Here is a 19,358-nt window from a genome sequence, read left to right as displayed (position 1 = left end):
ATGCTCTTTGCTTTCCCTTGAGAGGCCAACCCCGAGCTGGGAGATGCCTTTCTTTTTTCTTTTGAAGCTCTGGAAAAGAGGAGAGAGGAAAGATCACAGGCTGTTGGGATATTCCCAGCAAGCCACTCTGCGCAGTACTTTTCCTTCAACCCAGAATACAAAGTTCTTTGTTGCCTGCACTCCTTTGGTGCTTGCAAAGTACAGTCAGCCACCCACAGTCTTTAGTGCAGAGATCTCCTGGCTTTGGTTTGAAATTTGAGGAGAGGACACAGCCTACCCTCAGGACAACCATTATCCCACCTACAGTGACTAAAGTCACTCCATCGCTGGAGCTTGAGATATAAAATGGTCTTTTTGACCCAACCTCTACTCAGACCATCTGCTGTTTCCTGGGGATTTTTTTCCTAGATGGCCGTTTTCTCAGCCCACAGGACTTCCCCTTTTCTATTTTTAAGCTTCCTCCTCCATTCTGTGCACCACACAGACCACACTGTGTGGCACAAACCCTCCTTCCCTCTCTTCCCTCCTCTTTCCCATGCTCCAAAACAGAAATAATTTCAGAAAACAATCCCCAAAATGCACTTGTCAATTCAAGAACCCCCCAGATATATTTTCCACCCGTTTAGGTCTACCAGGGGGATAATGAAGATGGGAAGAAGAGTCAGGAGTACCGAAAGAAGGCAGTGCTGAAGAGAGGAAGGCAGAAAGGAATGAATACTACACTGCTCTGTCTAAACTGCACTGAAATTCCACATATCCCCTTTGGGCTTTTAACTCTTCATCTCTTCCTACATCTCTTTCTTCTCATTCAATATCATGCAGAAATTGGAAGCTAAGGAAGGAATCCTCCAAAGTGACGGTGACTCAGGTTCGTCACAGAGGAGGAGAAAAACAAGACGCAGTGAGAGGGACAAGAATCAGATTGATCACTGCTCTGATTCCAAGGTCTGTTTTGAGGAGTGAAAGTGTTGGCCCTCAGCGCTGGAGAAGGGATGGGGGTGAGACTCATCTGGAGGTGGCAGTCCTGAATTGGCAAAGAGCAACGATGACCACCATGAAGATGATGAAGATGACTCCCAGGCTCCCCTCAGACATCCCTTGTGCCTGCTGGGTTAGCAGTTCACCTTCCCAAGGTCAAAAACAAGGGAGTTCACAACAACAGCTTGGCCAAAAACGGATGTGTAGCCAAACTCTCTCATGAAAACAATAGAGCGGTGTGTCAGCAAAGCACTGCCAGAGTTTGGGCATACCAAGCACAGCACAGAAAGTCAAGAATGTGCTTTCTGTTAGTCCTTTCCAGCATCCCTTCCATCTGTCCTATCGACTGCAGCACTCAGCTCAGCGCCATCAGCAAAGTGCTGAGGCTGCACTCCATGCCATCATCTCTGTCAGTGAGAGAGGTGGTGAAGAGCAGCGCTCCCAGGAGGGACCTCTGGGGGTCACGACTTAACACTACCTCCACTGGACATGGAGCCGTTGAGCACAGCCCTCTGGCTGCGACTTCCAAACCAATTCCTTCTCTCCAGGACAGCCCAATCCTCACATCCATCTCTCTCCCATTTTGAGATGAGGGTGTGGTGTGAAATCTTGTCAAGGACACTGTGGAAGCCCGGGTAGATGACATCAGTTGCCTTTGGATGACATCAATTACCCTCAAATGCTCATCTCTAACATCTCTTCCTTAACCACTATACATTCATTACAACCGGTTGAGAATCCCAAAGCCAACCAATCCACCCCAAAATCCAGCCACCGTTTATGAAGGACAACACATTTTTCTGATTTATGTCAATAATCCCACCACATCTGCTGTGGGATGCCACAATCTGTACCAATCCAACACAACAGACCACGGGTGTTCCTCGAAGTACATCTTAGTCCTTAGCATCTGACAAATGCCTGTGTGGGTGTCACTGTGTCCCCAAAGGTCCCTGCTGCTGTCCCCAGTGGGGATGGTGGAGGAATGCACAGTGGGGACAGAGTGTGGTGCCCAAAATATGCGGTGACAGCTACCTGGATGTGTTGGGGATCACATGTGATATTCCGTGTGGGACACCCCATTGGAGCCACGTGTGCTGTGTTTGGCACCCCATGTTGGGCACAGTGGCAGGCCACGTTCAGGAAGTGCTTTGTGGACAGTTTGTGAGAGCTGACAGGTGACAGCCTGTGTGGGGCGCTGTAAAGGAGATGTGTGCACTGTCATCTGCGTGCCACAATTGTCATATGGGGAGGTGACATCATGGCAGTTCTATCCCAAAATGAGAACTGACAGCAGCTCTCCGGCCACTTCCTTTCCCCACTGCAGCCTCGCTGTCCCCAAGCTGCTCCTGCCTCATGGCACCAATGGCACTGGCCCTCATCCTGGGTGAGTGACAATGGGGACGTGGTGCCACGGCGTTTGGTGGCCCTGTGTGGAACCAGAACCGTGTTCCTTGCAGGTTGGTGGCTGGTGGCAGCGTGCAGGGCACAGCAGGGTGAGTATGGGGACAGGGGGAGAATGGGGAGAGAGGGAGGGGAGTGTGGTCAGGGGGCCATCAGAGGGGCATAGGAGGGTGTGCAGGGACAAGGCTGACTGCTGTCCCCTGTCCTAGTGCCCCGACCCTCCTTGTCGCTGCACCCCAGCCAGGGGGTGTCCCTGGGGGACACTGTCACCCTGTGGTGACATCTGCCCTGTCTGGCTGCACAGGTTGAGCTCTACAAGGAAGGCCGTTGGGGACTTGAAAAGCAGGAGGACATAGACATGGTACAGGACATGGCTGAGTTCCCCTTGGTTAGTGTAAAGAAGGAAGATGCAGTGAAACATCTGTGTCAGTACTGGTTGTTGGAGCCACCAGGGGCATCGGAGTAGAGCGATGCCGTGGAGCTGGTGGTGACAGGTGAGGGCACTGGGGAAAGCAGATGGCCCTGGGCTGTCCCCACAGGGCTGTGTTCTATTGCTGTTACCTCTGTGCACTCAGATCACAGTTATCCCCCACCTGGCAGTTCCCTGAGTCCCATGGAGTGTGTGGAAATGTGGGCTAATGTCACCATCCAGTGCTGCAACCATGAATATGGGGGTACGATCTTCCTGCACAAGGATGAGCTCAGCCCCTGTCCAGCACAAGGACCAGAATCGTGGGGGCACAGCCACATTCACTCTTTTTGCAGTTACACCAGCTGACATGGGCAACTATAGGTGTCCCTATCTTGTAACCACCTCCTAGCTCCTGTCCTCTCCCCCTGGGGCCAACATGTCACTGGAGGTGACACCAGCACCTGCAGCCCCAGGTAGTTCTGGGCCTCCCATTTCGGTGTCTCTGATGCCACCCGTTGCTGGCAGAGTCTCTGCATCCCATCCTCGTGGAGGTGATGTCCGGGGATGAGGACATGCACACTGCTGGACCCCACAGGTGATGAGAGGAGGTCCCATGGGAACCTGGTGGTGGCAGTGGTGAGGGGCTGCGCTGCTGCCCTCGTCTTTGGCCTGGGCCTCTACTTTGTCCTCGATGTCCGCCACCTCTGGATACAAAGAGATGACAGCCCTGGTTGGGAAGACAGCTGAATCACTTCGACACTCGATAGAGCAGCTTTAGATCACACACAAGTATGCTCTGTTTCCTCTTGCACAGTTCATATACCCCCCCAATCTCCCTCCCATACCTTTCAATCCCTATACCTCCCTCCAGCTGTGTCCTTCCTCATCTTCCATCCTGTATAGGTGGATCAATCCCCTTTACTTTCCCCTGCCTTCACTTCCATGCACTACTGACCCCCTCGTGCTCTTTGGTGCCTTCAATAACCCCCATCCCGCTCCCCTCCCCATTTTGATACAGATACAGCCCCTCCCCCAGGAAGGCTGAGTCCATTCACTTCCAGGACAATATCTGAGTCAGGGAATCCATAAGCACAACCTGCCCCCTTGGAGACTCCCCCAAAACACCACTGTTAACTCCAAACCCTGTCCCTATGGACCCCAAGAGACTCCCAGCCTCATACATCTTACTCTGTCTTTATGTTCATCCCCAAATCCAGCCCATGGGAAACCCAAAATCTACAGTCCAGATGTAATCCTCCAGCCCCACTGGTGCTCTTCCAGCCCTAAAATCACCCAGACCCTATAGGCAACCCCAGATCTGAGCAAATAGCACCCAAGTACTCTGCAGCAAGCTCAAAGTCTCAGGGAATCACCAAGCTTCCTGGAAAGGCCCCAGATCCCATGGGCATCCCAAGCAATAGTGGAACCCCCGTAGCCATGCATAGAGACCCCATGCACTTCACAATGACACCAAATACCTAAATGCTCAATTCTTACCCCACGATCCTTACTTGTACTCCTCAAATCTCTTGACACACACTGCAGAAGGGACTGCAAATCCTTCCCAAGTTGGAGCACTGGTCAGAGAGCGGTGGGCAGTTGTGTTGAGCATCACTGATTTAGTAAGCATAGAAATGCTTTTACCACTACGGTTATTTCTCTCTTCCTTTTTGGTCTGAGTAAATAGTTTTTATCTCAGCCTATGAGTTTTGTCTTTCTTTGAATCCCTCCCCAACCCATAAAGAGGGGGCTTGGTGACAGAAGGGCTGTGTGTTGCTGAGCTGCTGCCGGGTCCGGCTCTGCCAGGAAGAACGATTCCTCTCCTGCATGTACAAGCACCAGGTACAGAACACGGCAGAGTTCTCCTTTGTTAGCACAAGTAAGGAACATGCGGGGACATATCGGTGCCAGTACCAGGTGTCAGAGGAATGGGGGGCATGGCAGAAGAGTGACCCCGTGGAGCTGGTGCTGACAGGTGAGAGTGTTGGGGACAATGGGTGGGCCTGGTCGATGCCCACAAGGTTATGTCTCATTGCTGTCCCTTCTTTGCGCACAGATTACAACTCACCCCCAGCCAGCATTTCCCTGAGCCGGGAGGGATGCGTGGAGATGGGGACCAACGTCACCCTGTGTGTGGAGACAAGGACCAATGTCACCATCCAATGTAGGAACAAGGATAATGGGACCTCCCTCCTCCTGCACAAGGATGGTTGCTCAGCCCCTGTCCAGCGCCAGGATCCTGATGGTGCTGGCACGGCCTCCTTCCTCCTCTTTGGAGTGACCCTGGCAGACTCTGGCACCTACAGGTGCTCCTCTCACAGCAGGAACTTTCCCTTTGTGTCCTCACCCCTTGGGGGCAGCGTGACGCTGGAGGTGACTCCCACACCCACACCCCCAGGTAGGTTCAAGCCTCCTTATTTTGTTGCCCCCAGTGTCACCCATGGGTGGCAGTCATCACATCCCATCCCTCTGCAGGTGATGCTGGGGATGAAGACACCCAAATACCTGCATCCCACAGTGCTGAGTTGGTGTCCCATGGGAACCTGGTGCTGGCGGTGGTGAGGGGCTGCGCTGCTGCCCTCATCTTTGGCCTCGGCATCTTCTTTGTCATCAATGCCCGCAGGCACTGGATACAGAGATGTGAGGCCTGGTGGGGAAAGTCTTAGATGGTTTTGATGTCCTACAGAACTTCCCAGTTGTCCCCTTCCTCCTCTTCCCTTCTCCTGTAGAATGCACCAGGTGTGCCATTCGATCCACTACAGGTTGCCTATCGATTCTCCCAAGTGTCCCCTGCTCCCCTTCCATCACCTATAAATGCCCCCACATATCCCTCTATTTCCCCTTCCAGCCCTCATACATTACCCCAGTCATCTTGTGCACGGATGTCCATCCCTTACTGATCCCCTAGAAATTCATTCAAGTATCTCCTGACTCCCCTGCCATTCCCTCTATGTCCCCACATGCCCTACAAGCATCACTTCCCTTTCACCCTCCATAACCCCAACCCTCTTCCCCTCCTGTATTCACACAGGGGCTGACACAAACATCCCCGAGGCCATGCACTTTCAGGTAAGGGAAACCTAAAGGTGAGGGATCCTAAATCCCAACCTGCCCCTTGGACACCCCATCCTCCAATTGCACCCTCCTCCTCATACAGCTTACTCTACACTAATGCGCAGCCCCAGATCCTCACCATGGGGAAGCACAAATCTGCATTGTGGAGAGCTCCCGAGGCCCCAGATCAAAGTTTTTTTGGAGGACTATTTTTTGGAGACCCTAGGCATCTCCCAGCCCTAATCAACCCCCTGACAGTGTGAGCAGCCCCAAACCATGTAGTGGGACCCCACAAACCCTCACAAAGGATCTCCCTTTTTGAGAGTTTTGGACCAATGACACCCCAAATCAAAGCCCCCCAAGGTCCCAAACACACCAACTACAATCACCACTCACACTTAGCACAGAGCTGTCCCTCCTCACTTCCATACAGAGGAGCCATTCTCCACTGTCTCCAAGTGACCCCTGGTGACAGTGAGGGACTGATCTGTGCCAACCAGGAGATGCCGCCTCATGGGGGGACCCACCACTCCACAGCCCCCAGTTACCAATGCTAACGTGAGTGCTGGCAGACCGTACCAAGGCCTCCCTCCAGCGTGTCTCATTTTTGGGATGCACAGTGTGGGAGAGAACCCAATTCAATGTTTTGAGCTCCCTCTCAATGATTCCCAGATCTCACCTCATCTAGCACCCTCAAGTCCTTGCCAGATCCCCCAAGTGCTTCCCAATCACACCAAACCCCTAAATCACAGAATCACAGAATTGCCAGGGTTGGAAGGGACCTCAAGGATCATGAATCTCCAACCCCCCTGCCACATGCAGGGCCACCACCATTCCACCTAATGCTAGACCAGACTGCCCAGGGCCCCATCCAATCTGGCTTTGAACACCTCCAGGGACGGGGCATCCACAACCTCCCTGGGCAGCCTGTTCCAGTACCTCACCACTCTCTCCGTAAAGAATTTCCCCCTGACATCCAACCTATATCTCCCTTCCCTCAGCTTAAAACCATTTCCCCTTGTCCTGCTGTCACTCACCCTTTCAAAGAGTTGATTCCCCTCCTCTTTGTAGGCTCCCTTTATGTACTGAAAGGCTGCAATGAGGTCACCCCGCAGCCTTCTTTTCTCCAGGCTGAACAAGCCCAGCTCCCTCAGCCTGTCCTCATAGGGGAGGTGCTCCAGTCCCCTGATCATCTTTGTGGCCCTCCTCTGGACCCTCTCCAACAGCTCCCTGTCTTTCTTGTACTGGGGGCTCCAGACCTGGACGCAGTATTCCAGATGGGGCCTCACAAGAGCAGAGTAGAGGGGAACAATCACCTCTCTGTCCCTGCTGGCCACCCCTCTTCTGATGGAGCCCAGGATCCCATTTGCCTTCCGAGCCGCAAGGGCACACTGCTGGCTCATGTTAAGTTTTTCGTCTACCAAGACCCCCAGGTCCTTCTCCACAGGGCTGCTCTCAAGGACCTCTCCTTCCAGTCTGTAGGGATGCCTGGGATTCCTCCGGCCCAAGTGCAGAACTCTGCACTTTGCAGTGTTGAACCTCATCAGGTTCACCCGGGCCCACCTTTCTAGCCTCTCGAGGTCCCTCTGAATGGCATCCCGTCCTTCAACTGTGTCAACCACACCACTCAGCTTGGTGTCGTCAGCAAACTTGCTGAGGGTGCACTCAATTCCGTCATCAATGTCATTGATAAAGATGTTAAAGAGCACCGGTCCCAAGACAGATCCCTGGGGGACGCCGCTCGTTACCAGCCTCCACCTGGACATAGAGCCATTGATGATCACCCTCTGTCTGCGGCCTTTCAACCAGTTTCTTATCCATCGAGTGGTCCACCCATCAAATCCACATCCCTCCAGTTTGGAGAGAAGGATGTGGTGGGGGACCATGTCAAAGGCCTTGCTCAAGTCCAGGTAAATGACATCGGTCGCCTTTCCCTTGTCCACCGATGCCGTCACTCCATCATAAAAGGCCACCAGATTGGTCAAGCATGACCTTCCTCTGGTGAAGCCGTGCTGGCTGTCACGGATCACACGCCCTTTCCTCATGTGATCAAGCATGTCATCCAGGATGATCTGTTCCATGATCTTCCCAGGCACAGAGGTGAGACTCACCGGCCTGTAGTTCCCAGGGTCCTCCTTGCTCCCTTTCTTGTAAATGGGAGTGACGTGACCCTTCCTCCAGTCATCCGGGACCACACCAGACAGCCACGACTTCTCAAATATGATGGAGAGCGGCTCGGCAACCACCTCAGCCAGCTCCTTCAGAACCCTACTAAATGCTCATCTCTAACCACAGCCTCCTTTCCTTGCCATCCAATCCTTCAGCACCCTTTCATAGTATGGGTGGAGATCCCGACAGCTGTGAGCAGAGCGTGTTCCAACACAACTGCTCTCAGCGGTACAGCAGCCTCAGAGCTGCTGCTCACAGCGCTCAGCTGTTCCTTCACTCGGTGCCATCCATCACAGCTCTCAGGGCTGTTCCCTTCACTGCGCTGGCGCTGCTTCTCGCCTCTGAGGGCTGCCCTGCAATTCTGGATGCTTCTGCCCGTTTGTCTGCAGCGTGTGCTCGTGTGACAGCGGCCATGGATGCCATGTGCTCCTTGTGCTCAGCAGTGCCATCACTCTGGCACTGCAGGACCCTCACCGCGGGAACTCCTCACACGGGCACTCTCTGCTCCACAGGAGTGCCAAGTGTTGATGGACATTTTTAAATCCCTCCATCAAACACTGGCTGATCCAACCCCTGCCACAGGCCCTGTGGTTAGCCCAGATTCTCAGCCAGGTCATAGCACAGAATCCCACAGGCATGGGGTTGGAAGTGACCTCTGGAGTTCACCAAATCCAACCTCTCTGCTCAACTTGTTTCCCTGCTGTTGGTTGCACAGGAAAGCATCTGGGTGGGTTTTAATTACCTGCAGAGAAAGAGAACCCACCACCTCTCTGTGCAGCCTGTTTCAGTGCTCTGTCTCCCACACAGTATAGCAGTTCTTCCTCATGATTTGATGCAACTTCCTGAGCTCCAGTTTGTGCCCACTGCCCCTCGTCCAGTCACTGCACACCACTCAAGAGAGCCCAACCCAATGGTGCAGAATGGCAGCACGGAGCTCTGGTGTGTCAGCCACTCCTCCCAGCTTTGTGCCACCTGCAAACCTGCTGAGGGTGGACTCCATCCCTTTGTCCAGGTCACTGATGGAGATGTTGAACAGCACCAGATCCAGCACCCACCCCTGGCGAACACCACGAGTCACAGCCACCAAGCGCACCCTGCGCTGCTGATGGAGCCCAAAGCCATGGACTCAATGTACTCCACCAACACTTCACAGGGATGACCAAGGGACCACGGAAATGCTGTGTGTGTATGTGTACTGAAACACAGGATAGGAGATGGTGGTTAATTAGGCTGCATGGGAAACAGTGGGACCTGAGCCTGATGTAAGCTGTATGGAACATGGCGGGGTATTGTCCTGGTTTCAGCTGGGATAAAGCTGATTTGCTTCCTTGTGTCCTGTGAGTTTTGGCTTCAGAAAACCAATGCTGATGGCACAGAGGTGGTTCAGCTGATGCTGAGCAGTGCTGCACAGAGCTGAGAGTGGTTCCGTTTCTCAACTTCTTGCCTTGTGCTGCCAGCGAGGGGCTGAGGGGCACCAGGAGCTGAGAGGGGACCGAACCAGGACAGCTGACCTGCAGTGCCAAAGGCATCTCCCACACCATATGGCATCGGGTGAGAAATGGAACTCTGAGGAGAGCTGCATGGGGTGAGCGGGTGCAGCTCGGGGATGGGTTGGGAATCAATGAGTAGAGGTGAACAGTTGTGTTTTGCAAATATACTCCATAGATGTACACACAGATGTACTGCTTGTGTAACGCCTTGCCTTTGTGTATCTGTGTGTGAGATCATGTCTGTAAACCTGTGTGTGACCACAGCAATGCACAAGTGTGTCCTTAGAAGGTACGCACCGCATTGGTGTAACACGTGTGCTCCTTCTCTGCCAAAACTCTTACTCCTTACTGCCAAAACATTTCCTTAGAATTGATCCATGTCTGTGCCACACGTGTGCTCCACTGTGCCTGTGTGCCCATAGCACATCCTATGCCTGCGTGGTGCCACTGCATCCCCAAAGATCCCTGCTACTGCCCCCAGTGGGGATGGTGGAGGAAAGCACAGTGGGGACGGAGTGTGGTACCTGAAGTGCGTAGGGACAGCCAGCTGGAAGTGTTGGGGACCACATGTGACATTCCATGGGGGACACCCCTTTGGAGCCATGTCCTGTGTTTGGGATTCCATGGGGGGAAAAGTGCAGGACCACGTGCTGGCAGAACTCTGTGTGTGACACCCAAGCCCGGACAAACTGCAAAGGACAAACCAGCGGGGACTATTTGCACAGCTCCATGTGTACAACATTTCTGGGGACCCCAACGTGCCACTTCCCATTTGAGCTATGATTGCCACATCAGTTGGCAACATCACACCATCCTGTCCAAAAGAGGAACTGGCAGCAGCCCAACGCCACTCCCTGTCCCCACTGCAGTCTCACTGTCTCCAAGCTGCTCCTGCCTCATGACACCAATGGCACTGGCCCTCATTCTCGGTGTGTGACAATGGGGATGTGATGCCAAGGGGGTTGGAGGCCCTGTATGGAACCAGAACCGTGTCCCTTGCAGGTTGGTGGCTGGTGGCAGCGAGCAGAGCACAGCATTGTGAGTATGGAGATGGGGGGAGCATGGGGAGAGAGGGAGGGGAGCATTGTCAGGGTGCCAGCAGAGGTACACAGGGGGGTGTGCAGGGACAAGGCTGACTGCTGTCCCCTGTCCTAGTGCCCCGACCCTCCCTGTCACTGCACCCCAGCCAGGGGGTGTCCCTGGGGGAAAATGTCACCCTAAGGTGCCACCTGCCCCAGCTGGCTGCCTGGGTCTGGCTGTACCAGGAAGGGCATCAAACATACCGCAATTACAAGTACAAGAAGCAGGACACTGCAGACTTCTCCTTCTTGAACACAAATCGGGAGCACGCAGGTAGATATTTTTGTCAGTACCAGGAGTCTTGGTCAGCAGTGGATTCAGAGAAGAGTGATCCTGTGGAGCTGGTGCTGACAGGTGAGGGCACTGGGGACAGCAGATGGTTCTGCTTGCTCACAAAAGGACCGTGTCCCACTGCTGTCCCTTCGCTCATGCAGATCGCAGTTTCCCCCCACCCAGCATTTCCCTGAGCCCTGAGGAATGTGTGGAGATGGGGACCAATGTCACCATCCAGTGCTGGAACAAGGACTATGGGGCCGCCTTCCTTCTGCACAAGGATGGGTGCTCAGCCCCCACCCAACGCCAGGACCCCGATGTGGTGGGCACAGCCACCTTCACCATCTTTGGGGTGACCCCAGCTGACAGTGGCACCTATAGGTGCTCCTACCGCCCCTGGGGTCACCCCTTTCTGTCCTCACCCCTTGGGAATAATGTGACTCTGGAGGTGACACCCACACCTTCAACCCCAGGTGAGTATCAACCCCATTTTGGTATTCCAGGTTCCACCCATGAGTGGCTGTGTCACCTCCTGTCCCTATGGAGGTTGTGGTTGAGGTTGTGATAACCCAAACACCCGGACCCCACAGGTGCTGCAGACAGTTCCCATGGGAAGCTGGTGGTGGCAGTCGTTGGGGGCTGCACAGCTGCCTTTCTCTTCATCCTCGTCCTTGCCATCTTCTTCCTCCTTGCTGGCTGCAGACGTCAGATACAGAGAGATGAGTGCCCTGGTGGGGAAGGGTGTAAACGTCTTTATTTCTCAGTAGATGCCCTCAAACGCTCCTCAGTCAATTCCCTTCTTCCCCTCCTGCCCCCCCCTCACCCCTTCCCGGGTCATAGCCCCACCACATTCCTCTCCTTGTTTTGATGCAGCTGCCACTGCCGAAAAGCATGAGGACATGGAGTTCCAGGTAAGTGTCTGGATCAGGGGACCCCAAACCCCAGTTTGCCCCTTGGAACACCTCCTGATCCCGTTTACAACCCCAAACCCTGTCACCATGGGGACCCCAGGGGATCCAGGGGAGCCTCATATGGATTGCCTTCGTGTTAAGCACACCACCCAGACCCAGACCATGAGGAACTCCAAATCCGCATCGTGGAAATGAATACCCCTCAGACCCTATGGGCCACTTTCACACTTGTAGGAAAAAACCCAAACATCACTCAGGCAGTGTCCCATTAACTCTAAACCCCAGGTTGACACTCTGCCTTCCCACTGTGTCCCCAGGTGCCTTCCAGTGACAGCGAGGGTCTGACCTACATGGAGCTGCAAGCTGTGACCCCCAGCACTCCGCCCCTCAACCCCCCCGCTGACCCCCAGCCCTCTGTTATCTACGCCGAGGTAGCAGTTGGGAGGCATCACTGATGCCTCCATACGTGTGCACAAACACGTGTGTGTTGCGTGCACACATGTACTGCCAGCGTGCACAGTGCAGGTGTGTTGTGTGTGCTTACCGTCACGTGTGCACTGCATGCATGTATCACTGCATGTGTTCCTGTGTGTCACATGTGTTCACCGTCACATGTGCACAACAGTTACACCCAGATGTGCACTCCGTGATTAACTCCATTCCTTGGTGTCTGCAGCATCACGCGTGTACACCAGTAGATGTGCACAGTGCTGCACATGGGTGTCCTTAGCATGTTTTCTGAGACCGGTAAAGAATGCATGAGGTGAGCAACAAGACTTTGTGGACAGTTTTTCATTCCAAAGCAGTGCTCTGAAGAGAAGCTCTCAGGAAATGGACGTGTATTCCTGCTCTGAGCCTTGGCTGACTCCATTGCGGTATCTGTCCCTGCTGGCTGGGAGAGGTGTGACTCAGGAGACAGAGAGAGATTCACCTCCCTCCAAACCCCCTGAGAGGGACGGTGCACATGTGCTCCCTGTGCCTGCACTCTCCAGGCCCTCCCTGTGTCCGTGTGTCCTTACCATGTGCCCCACGTCAGCGCCACGTCTGTCCCTACAGCACACACACGTCCCCTTCCCGTGTGCGCATCTCCAGCTCCACATCCCAAACCAGCACCCCGCCCACAGTGAAGTTGGGACAGAATTCCCATTTCTGGAGGGTTTTATTCCACTTTCCTGGTTGAGAATTCTGATTCTGAAGTGTTAGATTCTGCTTCATGATAGAGGATTCCTATTTCTGGAAGGTTTTACCCTTCCTCTACCTCTGAAGGTCGTCATTCCTTCTTTTGGGGATATTTCTCAATTCTGGAGAGTTTCAACCAACCTTTGGTGGAAGATTTACCGTTTCCAAATATTTTTACCCTCATTTCTGGTAGAATTATCCTTGTGGATTGTCCTTTGTGAAAGGTTTTATCGTGCGTTTGAGAGAGGATTCCCACTTCTGGATGGTTTTCTCCTGTTCTCCTGGAAGGAGATTCCCAGTCTGGAATATTTTATCCAGCCTTTTAGGACAGGATCCCTATTTCTACGAAGATCTGTGCTACTTTTTGGGGAGGATTTCTTCTTCTGCAGTTTTATAGTTATGCTTCTGGAGGGCTTAATTCTCAATTTGAAGGCCAATTCCTGCTTCTGGGGGTTTTTATCCTGGATTTGGTGTTAAAAATACCCATTCTAGAATATTTTTGCCTGCCTTTTGTGGTACAATTCCCATTAGTGGAGTATTTTGTCCGTCCTTTGGGGCCAGGATTCCCATTGCTGGAAGGTTTTACCTTTCTTTTATTCAATTCCAGCAGAAGCAGCTCTTGGGCACAAGGTTTTGCTGACAGTGATGTTGCAAATCCTTTGATAATTTCACAGCACCCAGCACTGACATCAGGGCTGAAGGACAGTGACACAGCTGTGAGGTCAGGCCAAACATGCCTGCTGTTTTGTTTTTAATGACCACCAAGGTTATTTATCTGTCAGGACACAGCTTCACTGATGCTCACACTGGTCTGTGGGTTTAAGTAGCAGAGTTTGGGTTGGGTTGGCTTATTTTTGGTGATGGGGGAAAATGCATTTTTGTTCAGAAAAGGACAGAGGGGTTGTGGTGTTTGTCAGCCAATGGGGGAAAAGAGGAATTTGGTGTGTGGGAACAGCAGTGAGGGGAAAGGCAGGGGAGCTGACTTCCCCCTTTTGGTAATGAAAGGGGAAACGTTGGATATTTTGTGAGCTCGATGGGGTGTTTAAAAGCTGGATGGAGGTTTTTGGGACCAGATGTAGATTTGGGGTGTGCATGGAGATTTTGGAGGTGAAGGGAGATTTTGTGCCTGGAAGGTGACTTTGGGGTCTGGATGGATATTTGGGGATGCATGGATGGAGGTTGTGGAGCTGGATAGAGAATTTTGGAGTGAATGGAGATTTCTGTGTGGCTGGAAATTTCTGGGGGGATAGAGATTTTGGGAAGTGGATGGAGATATTGTGGGTGGAGGAGACTTTTTGGGGCTGGATGTAGATACTGGGGTGGTGAGGGTATTTTGGAGCTGGACAGTGTTTAGGGACTGCATGAAGACTTCTTGAGAGTGACTGAAGATTTGACTGCTGACTAGGAGGAGGCTCCTCTGCATTCAGTTCTTGAGCTTGTAATCACGTCCTTCTGCTTATATCTGCTCAAGTGATGAGAAAGGCTGTTCTGAAAATGTAGAAAGGCTTTTCATTCACTGACTGCTCCTAGAGGGATGGGGGAGAGGATGAGAGGACAAATAATCTGGAACTCAGAGGTTGAGAGAAAAACCATTTTAATAAGACAGTCAAGAAAGAGAGAAAGAACAGTGATAGTCTATGAGGGAATCTATAGGAGATGTACATTGGACAGAATGGGAGTCAGGGGGCTTAGAGGTGATCTGTAGGGGAGGGGTGAATTGGGACAGATGTGGGGATCCCACAGCACTGATGTTGGATATGGGGTAGATCAGGAAGGATTTGCGTGTATGAAAGAGTGCTAAGGGATTTGAGGGCAAAGAAAGGGTACTGTTGTTAGAGATGAGCATTTGGGGATTTGGTGGGATTGGGAAGCATTTGGGGGCTCTGGTGGGGACTTGAAGGTGTTGGGTTTGAAAAGATCTGGGAATCATTGAGAGGAGAAGAGAGCATCAGGGAGCCCAAAATAAGGAATGTGTATCTAACCCACACAGCGCACCCCAAAGATGAGACACCTTGTGGGGAGTCATTAAAGGGGTCTTCCAGCACCCACGTCAGCACCCGGACTCTCATCTCTCCGTATCCAGAGGCTGCGGGCATCGATGACAAAGAAGATGCCAAGGGCAAAAACGAGGACAGCAGCACAGCCCCTCACCACTGCAATCACCAGGTTCCCATGGGACACCAACTCAGCACCTGAGGGGTGAAGGTATTTGGGTGCCTTCATCCTCAGCATCACCGCGATGGGGAAGGGATGTGATGATACTGCTACCTGTGGGTGACACTGGGGGCACCCAAATGGGGGCTGGTACCAACCTGGGGGTGCAGGTGTGGGTGCCACCTCCAGTCTCACGCTGTCCCCAAGAGGTGAGGGCACAAAGAGACAAGCCTTGGGGTGGTAGGAGCACCAGCTTGAATCTCCCCTGCTTTAGCTTGACACCATTCCCTCTGGTCCTATCACTAATGACACGAGACAAGAGGCCAATCCCCAGCTCACTACAACCTCCCTTCAGGAAGTTATAGAGAGCAATGAGGTCTCACCTGAGCCTCCTCTTCTCCAGGCTGAACATTCCCAGCTCCTTCAGCCTTTCCTCATATGGCCTGCGTTCCACACCCCTCACCAGCTTTGTTGCCCTCCTCTGAACACGTTCCAGGGCCTCGATGTCTTTCTTGCAGTGAGGGGCCCAAAACTGGCCACAGTACTCGAGGTGCGGCCTCACCAGAGCTGAGTACAGGGGAACCATCACCTCTCTGCTCCTGCTGGCAACACTTTCTGATGCAAGCCAGGATGCCATTGGCCTTCTTGGCCACCTGGGCACACTGTTGGCTCATGTTCAGCCGAGCATCAACCAACACCCCCAGGTCCATTTCCTCTATGCAGTCCTCCAGCCACTCCGCCCCAAGCCTGTAGCGTTGCCTGGGGTTGTTGTGCCGAAGTGTAGGACCTGGCATTTAGTCTCGTTGAACCTCATCCCGTTGGCCTCAGCCCAGCCCTCCAGCCTGTCCAGATCCCTCTGAATGGTCTCGCCACCCCCAGGCAGATCCACACTTCCAGCCAATTTGGTGTCATCTGCAAAGTTACTGAGGGTGCACTCAATGCCCTCATCCAGGTCATCAAGAAAGATCTGGGACAGGCCCCAGCACCGACCCCTGGGGAACACCACTCGTGACCGGTCGCCAGCTGGATTTAACTCCATTGACCACCACTCCCTGAGCCCGGCCCTCCAGCCAGCTCCTTACCCAGCCAAGAGCGTACCCATCCAAGCCATGGACTGCCAGCTTCTGCAGGAGAATACTGTGGGAGACAGTGTCAAAGGCCTTGCTGAAGCCTAGGTCGACCACATCAACAGCCTTTCTGATTTCACCTCTACACATCTTAATGACTTCCTTGTATTCATTCTGAGTTGCCTGTCCCTCTTTCCACAGGCGGTAGATTCTCTTTTTCTCTCGGAGCCTCAAGAATAGCTCCCGATTCATCCACGCCGGTCTTCTTCCCCGTCGGCTCATTTTGCAGCTCAGGGGGACAGCCTGCTCCTGCGCCCTTAAGACTTCCTTCTTGAAGAGCAACCGGCTCTCTTGGACCCCTTTACTCGCTAAGACTGAATGCCAGGGGACTCCCCCTATTAGTCCCTTGAACACTTCAAAGTCCACCCTCCTGAAGTCCAAGGTAGCAGTTTTACTGTTCCCCCTCCAGGCTCCACCAAGAATCGAGAAATCTATCACTTCATGGTCACTCTGTCCAAGATGGCCTCCAACCTCCACATCTCCCACCAGACCTCTCCTGTTTGTGAACAGCAGGTCTAGAGGGGCAGTTCCTCTCGTGGGCTCTCTGACCAGCTGCATAAGGAAGTTATCCTCTCTGCATTCCAGAAACCTCCTAGACTGCTTCTTCTGCGCTGTGTTGAATTCCCAGCATATGTCAGGGAAGTTGAAGTCCCCCATGAGCACAAGGGCTGGCGATCTCACAGCTTCTGCCAGCTGCTCATAGAACACCTCATCTGTCTCTTCATCCTGGTTTGGAGGTCTATAGCAGACGCCCACCAGGATGTCTGCCTTGTCAGCCCTTCCCCTGATCTTTACCCATAGGGATTCAACCTTATCATCCCCAGCCACAAGCTCAGTAACATCAAAGCACTCTCTAACATACAGAGCCACACCACCACCCCTTCTTCCTTGCCTATCCTTTCTGAAGAGCTTGTAGCCATCCATTGCAGCACTCCAGTCATGGGAGCAGTCCCACCATGTTTCCGTAATGGCAACTAGGTCATAGCTTGTCTGCCGCACCATGGCTTCCAACTCTTCTTGTTTGTTGCCCATGCTGCGTGCATTGGTGTAGAAGCACTTCAGCCGAGCCCCTCGCCTCGTCCCTAATCCCAGTGCCGCTCCCCCAGGCTCATCTCTAGCAGGCCTGGTTTTATCCCCTACCCGCTTCCTATCTAGTTCAAAGCCCTCTCTACAAGTCCTGCCAGCTCTTGGGCAAGGATCCGTTTCCCCCTTCGAGACAGGTGAGACCCATCAGCCGAACCCAGGCCAGGTGCCAAGTAGACCTCCCCATGATCAAAGAACCCAAAATTCTTGCTTTTGCACCAGCCTTTCAGCCACATGTTTGTAAGGTGTGTTCTTCTGGACGTCTCAGAATCCTTCCCTGCCACTGTAGGAATACAGGCAAATACTACCTGTACGCCTGCTCCTTCAACTAACCTCCCCAGTCTCCTGAAGTCATTTTTCGTAGTCCTCAGGCTTCCGTCAGTGACCTCATCACTGCCAGCCTGGACTATCAATAAGGGATAATAATCAGAGGAGCGGATCAAACTAGGAAGTTTCCTAGAAATATCCCTGACCCGGGCCCCAGGGAGGCAGCACACCTCCCTGCGGGTGGGGGCAGGCCGACATATTGGGCCTTCAGTTCCTCCTAGAAGGGAGTCTCCTATGACTATTACCCTCCTTTCTTTTCTGGAGGAGGCAGTCTTTAAGCGTGCAGCTGGATGCCTCTCCAAAACCCTCCCTGTACTCCACAAATCCATGTCCTGCCCCATAGACCTATGACCCCACAGCCCTCACCACAGCTCTATATCCTGTCTGGTTGCCCCATATCCAGCCTGGTGGCCTTGTATCAAGATATATAGCACCGTGATCTTGTATGCCCAACCCATACAACCACAACCCCACATCCTGCCATATAGTCCCCTGACCCCATATCCCTCCCGTGACTCTCCATTTTTCCCCATTGCCCCATTACAGCCCACATCCCTCAGCCCACCAGGACCCCCACGTGTGCTCACCTCCTCTGTTCACCTCAGTGTCTGTGGGGAGCTGGGTCCCGCCCCATAGATTATGTGGGCAAGGGTGGGGCCGCATTTGGGGGCCACCCCTGCAGAGGCCCTTTGTCCTTTGTGATGGGGTGGGGACACCATCTAGGGTAAGGGACACTACTTGAGGGTGAGGGCACATTCTGGGGGGGAGTAAAAACAAAAGGGGGGGGGGGAGGTGCATATTTTGTGGAACACCCGATAGATCTTTGGGGTGGGCACAGAGGAGCAGTGACCTCAGGGAGGTGTCCTATAGGGCAGCGGTGACATTGGAGGAAGTTTGGTGTTTCCTGAACAGCAAACGTCAGCTGTGTGGTGGCGGGGAGTCCCAGAATAGGAGTAAATGTACAAAAAAGGAGGTATAGTGCTGTGGGGCCGTGTCCCAGCACTGCCGTCACTTTATACATAGATCCAAATACCTTCCATGCAGCATTTCCCTGAGGAACATGTGGAGGTCGGGACAAACATCACCATCCGGTGCTGGAACCAGGGTTTTCGAAGCACCACTTTCCTGCATCAGGACAGGGACTCAGCTCCAATCCAGCACAGGAACCCCAGTATTGGGGGCTCGGCCACCTTGACCCTCTTTAGGTGATTTCAGCCATTGTCCAGGCGAGCACAGCATCACCTGGCTGCTGCCATGCTGGGATAACGGGGCCCACAGCCTGGATTTAGTGGGCATGGAAGCCAGGCAGCTGGGATCCCTCTCTGGGGAAGGGGGCACTGACAAAGTCATGGAAAACATGACAGTGCTCTCCCTCTCTGGACACAACTGCTGTCAGCTGTGAAGGAGAGTTGTCCTGACAGGGACGATGCCACATGTCAGCCAGGGAAGTGGGCAGCATGGAAAGGGGTATCCAGTGTGGGAGGGAATGAGCTGTGCTGGAGGAGGTATGGAATGGGGACCTGAACAATGACCAGTTCTCCCAACATCCAGACAGTGTCCAATGTGGAGGAAGTTTGATTGGCAACTCACCATCATCGTATGGCAACTCACAGACAGTAAGAACCTGGAAATTTGGAGAGGGGCAAGTGGTGGAGGAATTGGCTGATCAACTCTGGCAATAGCAGTTCCACCAACCAGGTGGAAGAAAGGGACAGTT

At 53.2% G+C, this 19,358-nt stretch overlaps 3 protein-coding genes and 1 long non-coding RNA gene across 6 annotated transcripts in view; 2 read left to right on the top strand and 2 right to left on the bottom strand.

Annotated features, from left to right (window-relative positions):
• The window catches only part of LOC116241348 (T-cell-interacting, activating receptor on myeloid cells protein 1-like), a 79,566-nt gene that overhangs the window by 41,512 nt on the left and 18,696 nt on the right, over nucleotides 1-19,358 (bottom strand). The gene's annotated exons all lie outside the window — the stretch shown is intronic.
• On the top strand, nucleotides 4,577-9,653 carry LOC149914126 (platelet glycoprotein VI-like). Its single transcript, XM_090127862.1, has 5 exons — nucleotides 4,577-4,769; nucleotides 4,851-5,192; nucleotides 5,270-5,434; nucleotides 5,826-5,863; nucleotides 9,030-9,653. Exons 1-5 carry the CDS (start codon nucleotides 4,622-4,624, stop codon nucleotides 9,174-9,176), a joined length of 840 nt encoding a protein of 279 aa, XP_089983988.1. The 5' UTR covers nucleotides 4,577-4,621; the 3' UTR covers nucleotides 9,177-9,653.
• Nucleotides 10,386-13,046, top strand: LOC116241248 (leukocyte immunoglobulin-like receptor subfamily A member 6). Of its 2 annotated transcripts, XR_016460671.1 has the most exons (7): nucleotides 10,386-10,545; nucleotides 10,878-10,941; nucleotides 11,022-11,333; nucleotides 11,451-11,591; nucleotides 11,734-11,771; nucleotides 12,089-12,296; nucleotides 12,448-13,046. XR_016460671.1 is itself a non-coding variant. In XM_090127890.1 (6 exons), the coding sequence occupies exons 1-6, from the start codon at nucleotides 10,483-10,485 to the stop codon at nucleotides 12,224-12,226; spliced, it is 756 nt and encodes a 251-aa protein (XP_089984016.1). In that variant the 5' UTR covers nucleotides 10,387-10,482; the 3' UTR covers nucleotides 12,227-13,038. The 2 variants fall into 2 exon arrangements, 1 of the variants encoding a protein (XP_089984016.1); XM_090127890.1 differs by having other exon boundaries at nucleotides 10,387-10,545; nucleotides 12,089-13,038.
• On the bottom strand, nucleotides 15,067-15,620 carry LOC149914125 (uncharacterized). Its single transcript, XR_016460676.1, has 3 exons — nucleotides 15,488-15,620; nucleotides 15,263-15,406; nucleotides 15,067-15,142 (listed from the first exon to the last, which is right to left on the bottom strand). It is a non-coding gene; the product is annotated as an uncharacterized LOC149914125 (long non-coding RNA).

The sequence above is a fragment of the Phasianus colchicus genome, chromosome 31 (genome assembly GCF_987193195.1).
Source record: "Phasianus colchicus chromosome 31, bPhaCol1.hap1.1, whole genome shotgun sequence".
NCBI classification, from domain to species: Eukaryota; Metazoa; Chordata; class Aves; order Galliformes; family Phasianidae; genus Phasianus; species Phasianus colchicus.
This window is presented reverse-complemented; position numbering and strand designations above follow the sequence as displayed.

Bases quoted from the DNA above. Each gene is read 5' to 3' on its own strand.
- LOC149914126 (XM_090127862.1), top strand. From the start codon at position 4,622: ATGTACAAGCACCAGGTACAGAACACGGCAGAGTTCTCCTTTGTTAGC. The intron at 5,193-5,269 runs GTAGGTTCAAGC...ATCCCTCTGCAG, and splicing joins TCCCACACCCACACCCCCAG to GTGATGCTGGGGATGAAGAC. The intron at 5,435-5,825 runs GTGAGGCCTGGT...GTATTCACACAG, and splicing joins CAGGCACTGGATACAGAGAT to GGGCTGACACAAACATCCCC.
- LOC116241248 (XM_090127890.1), top strand. From the start codon at position 10,483: ATGGAACCAGAACCGTGTCCCTTGCAGGTTGGTGGCTGGTGGCAGCGA. The intron at 10,546-10,877 runs GTGAGTATGGAG...TATTTTTGTCAG, and splicing joins AGCGAGCAGAGCACAGCATT to TACCAGGAGTCTTGGTCAGC. The intron at 10,942-11,021 runs GTGAGGGCACTG...TCGCTCATGCAG, and splicing joins TGTGGAGCTGGTGCTGACAG to ATCGCAGTTTCCCCCCACCC.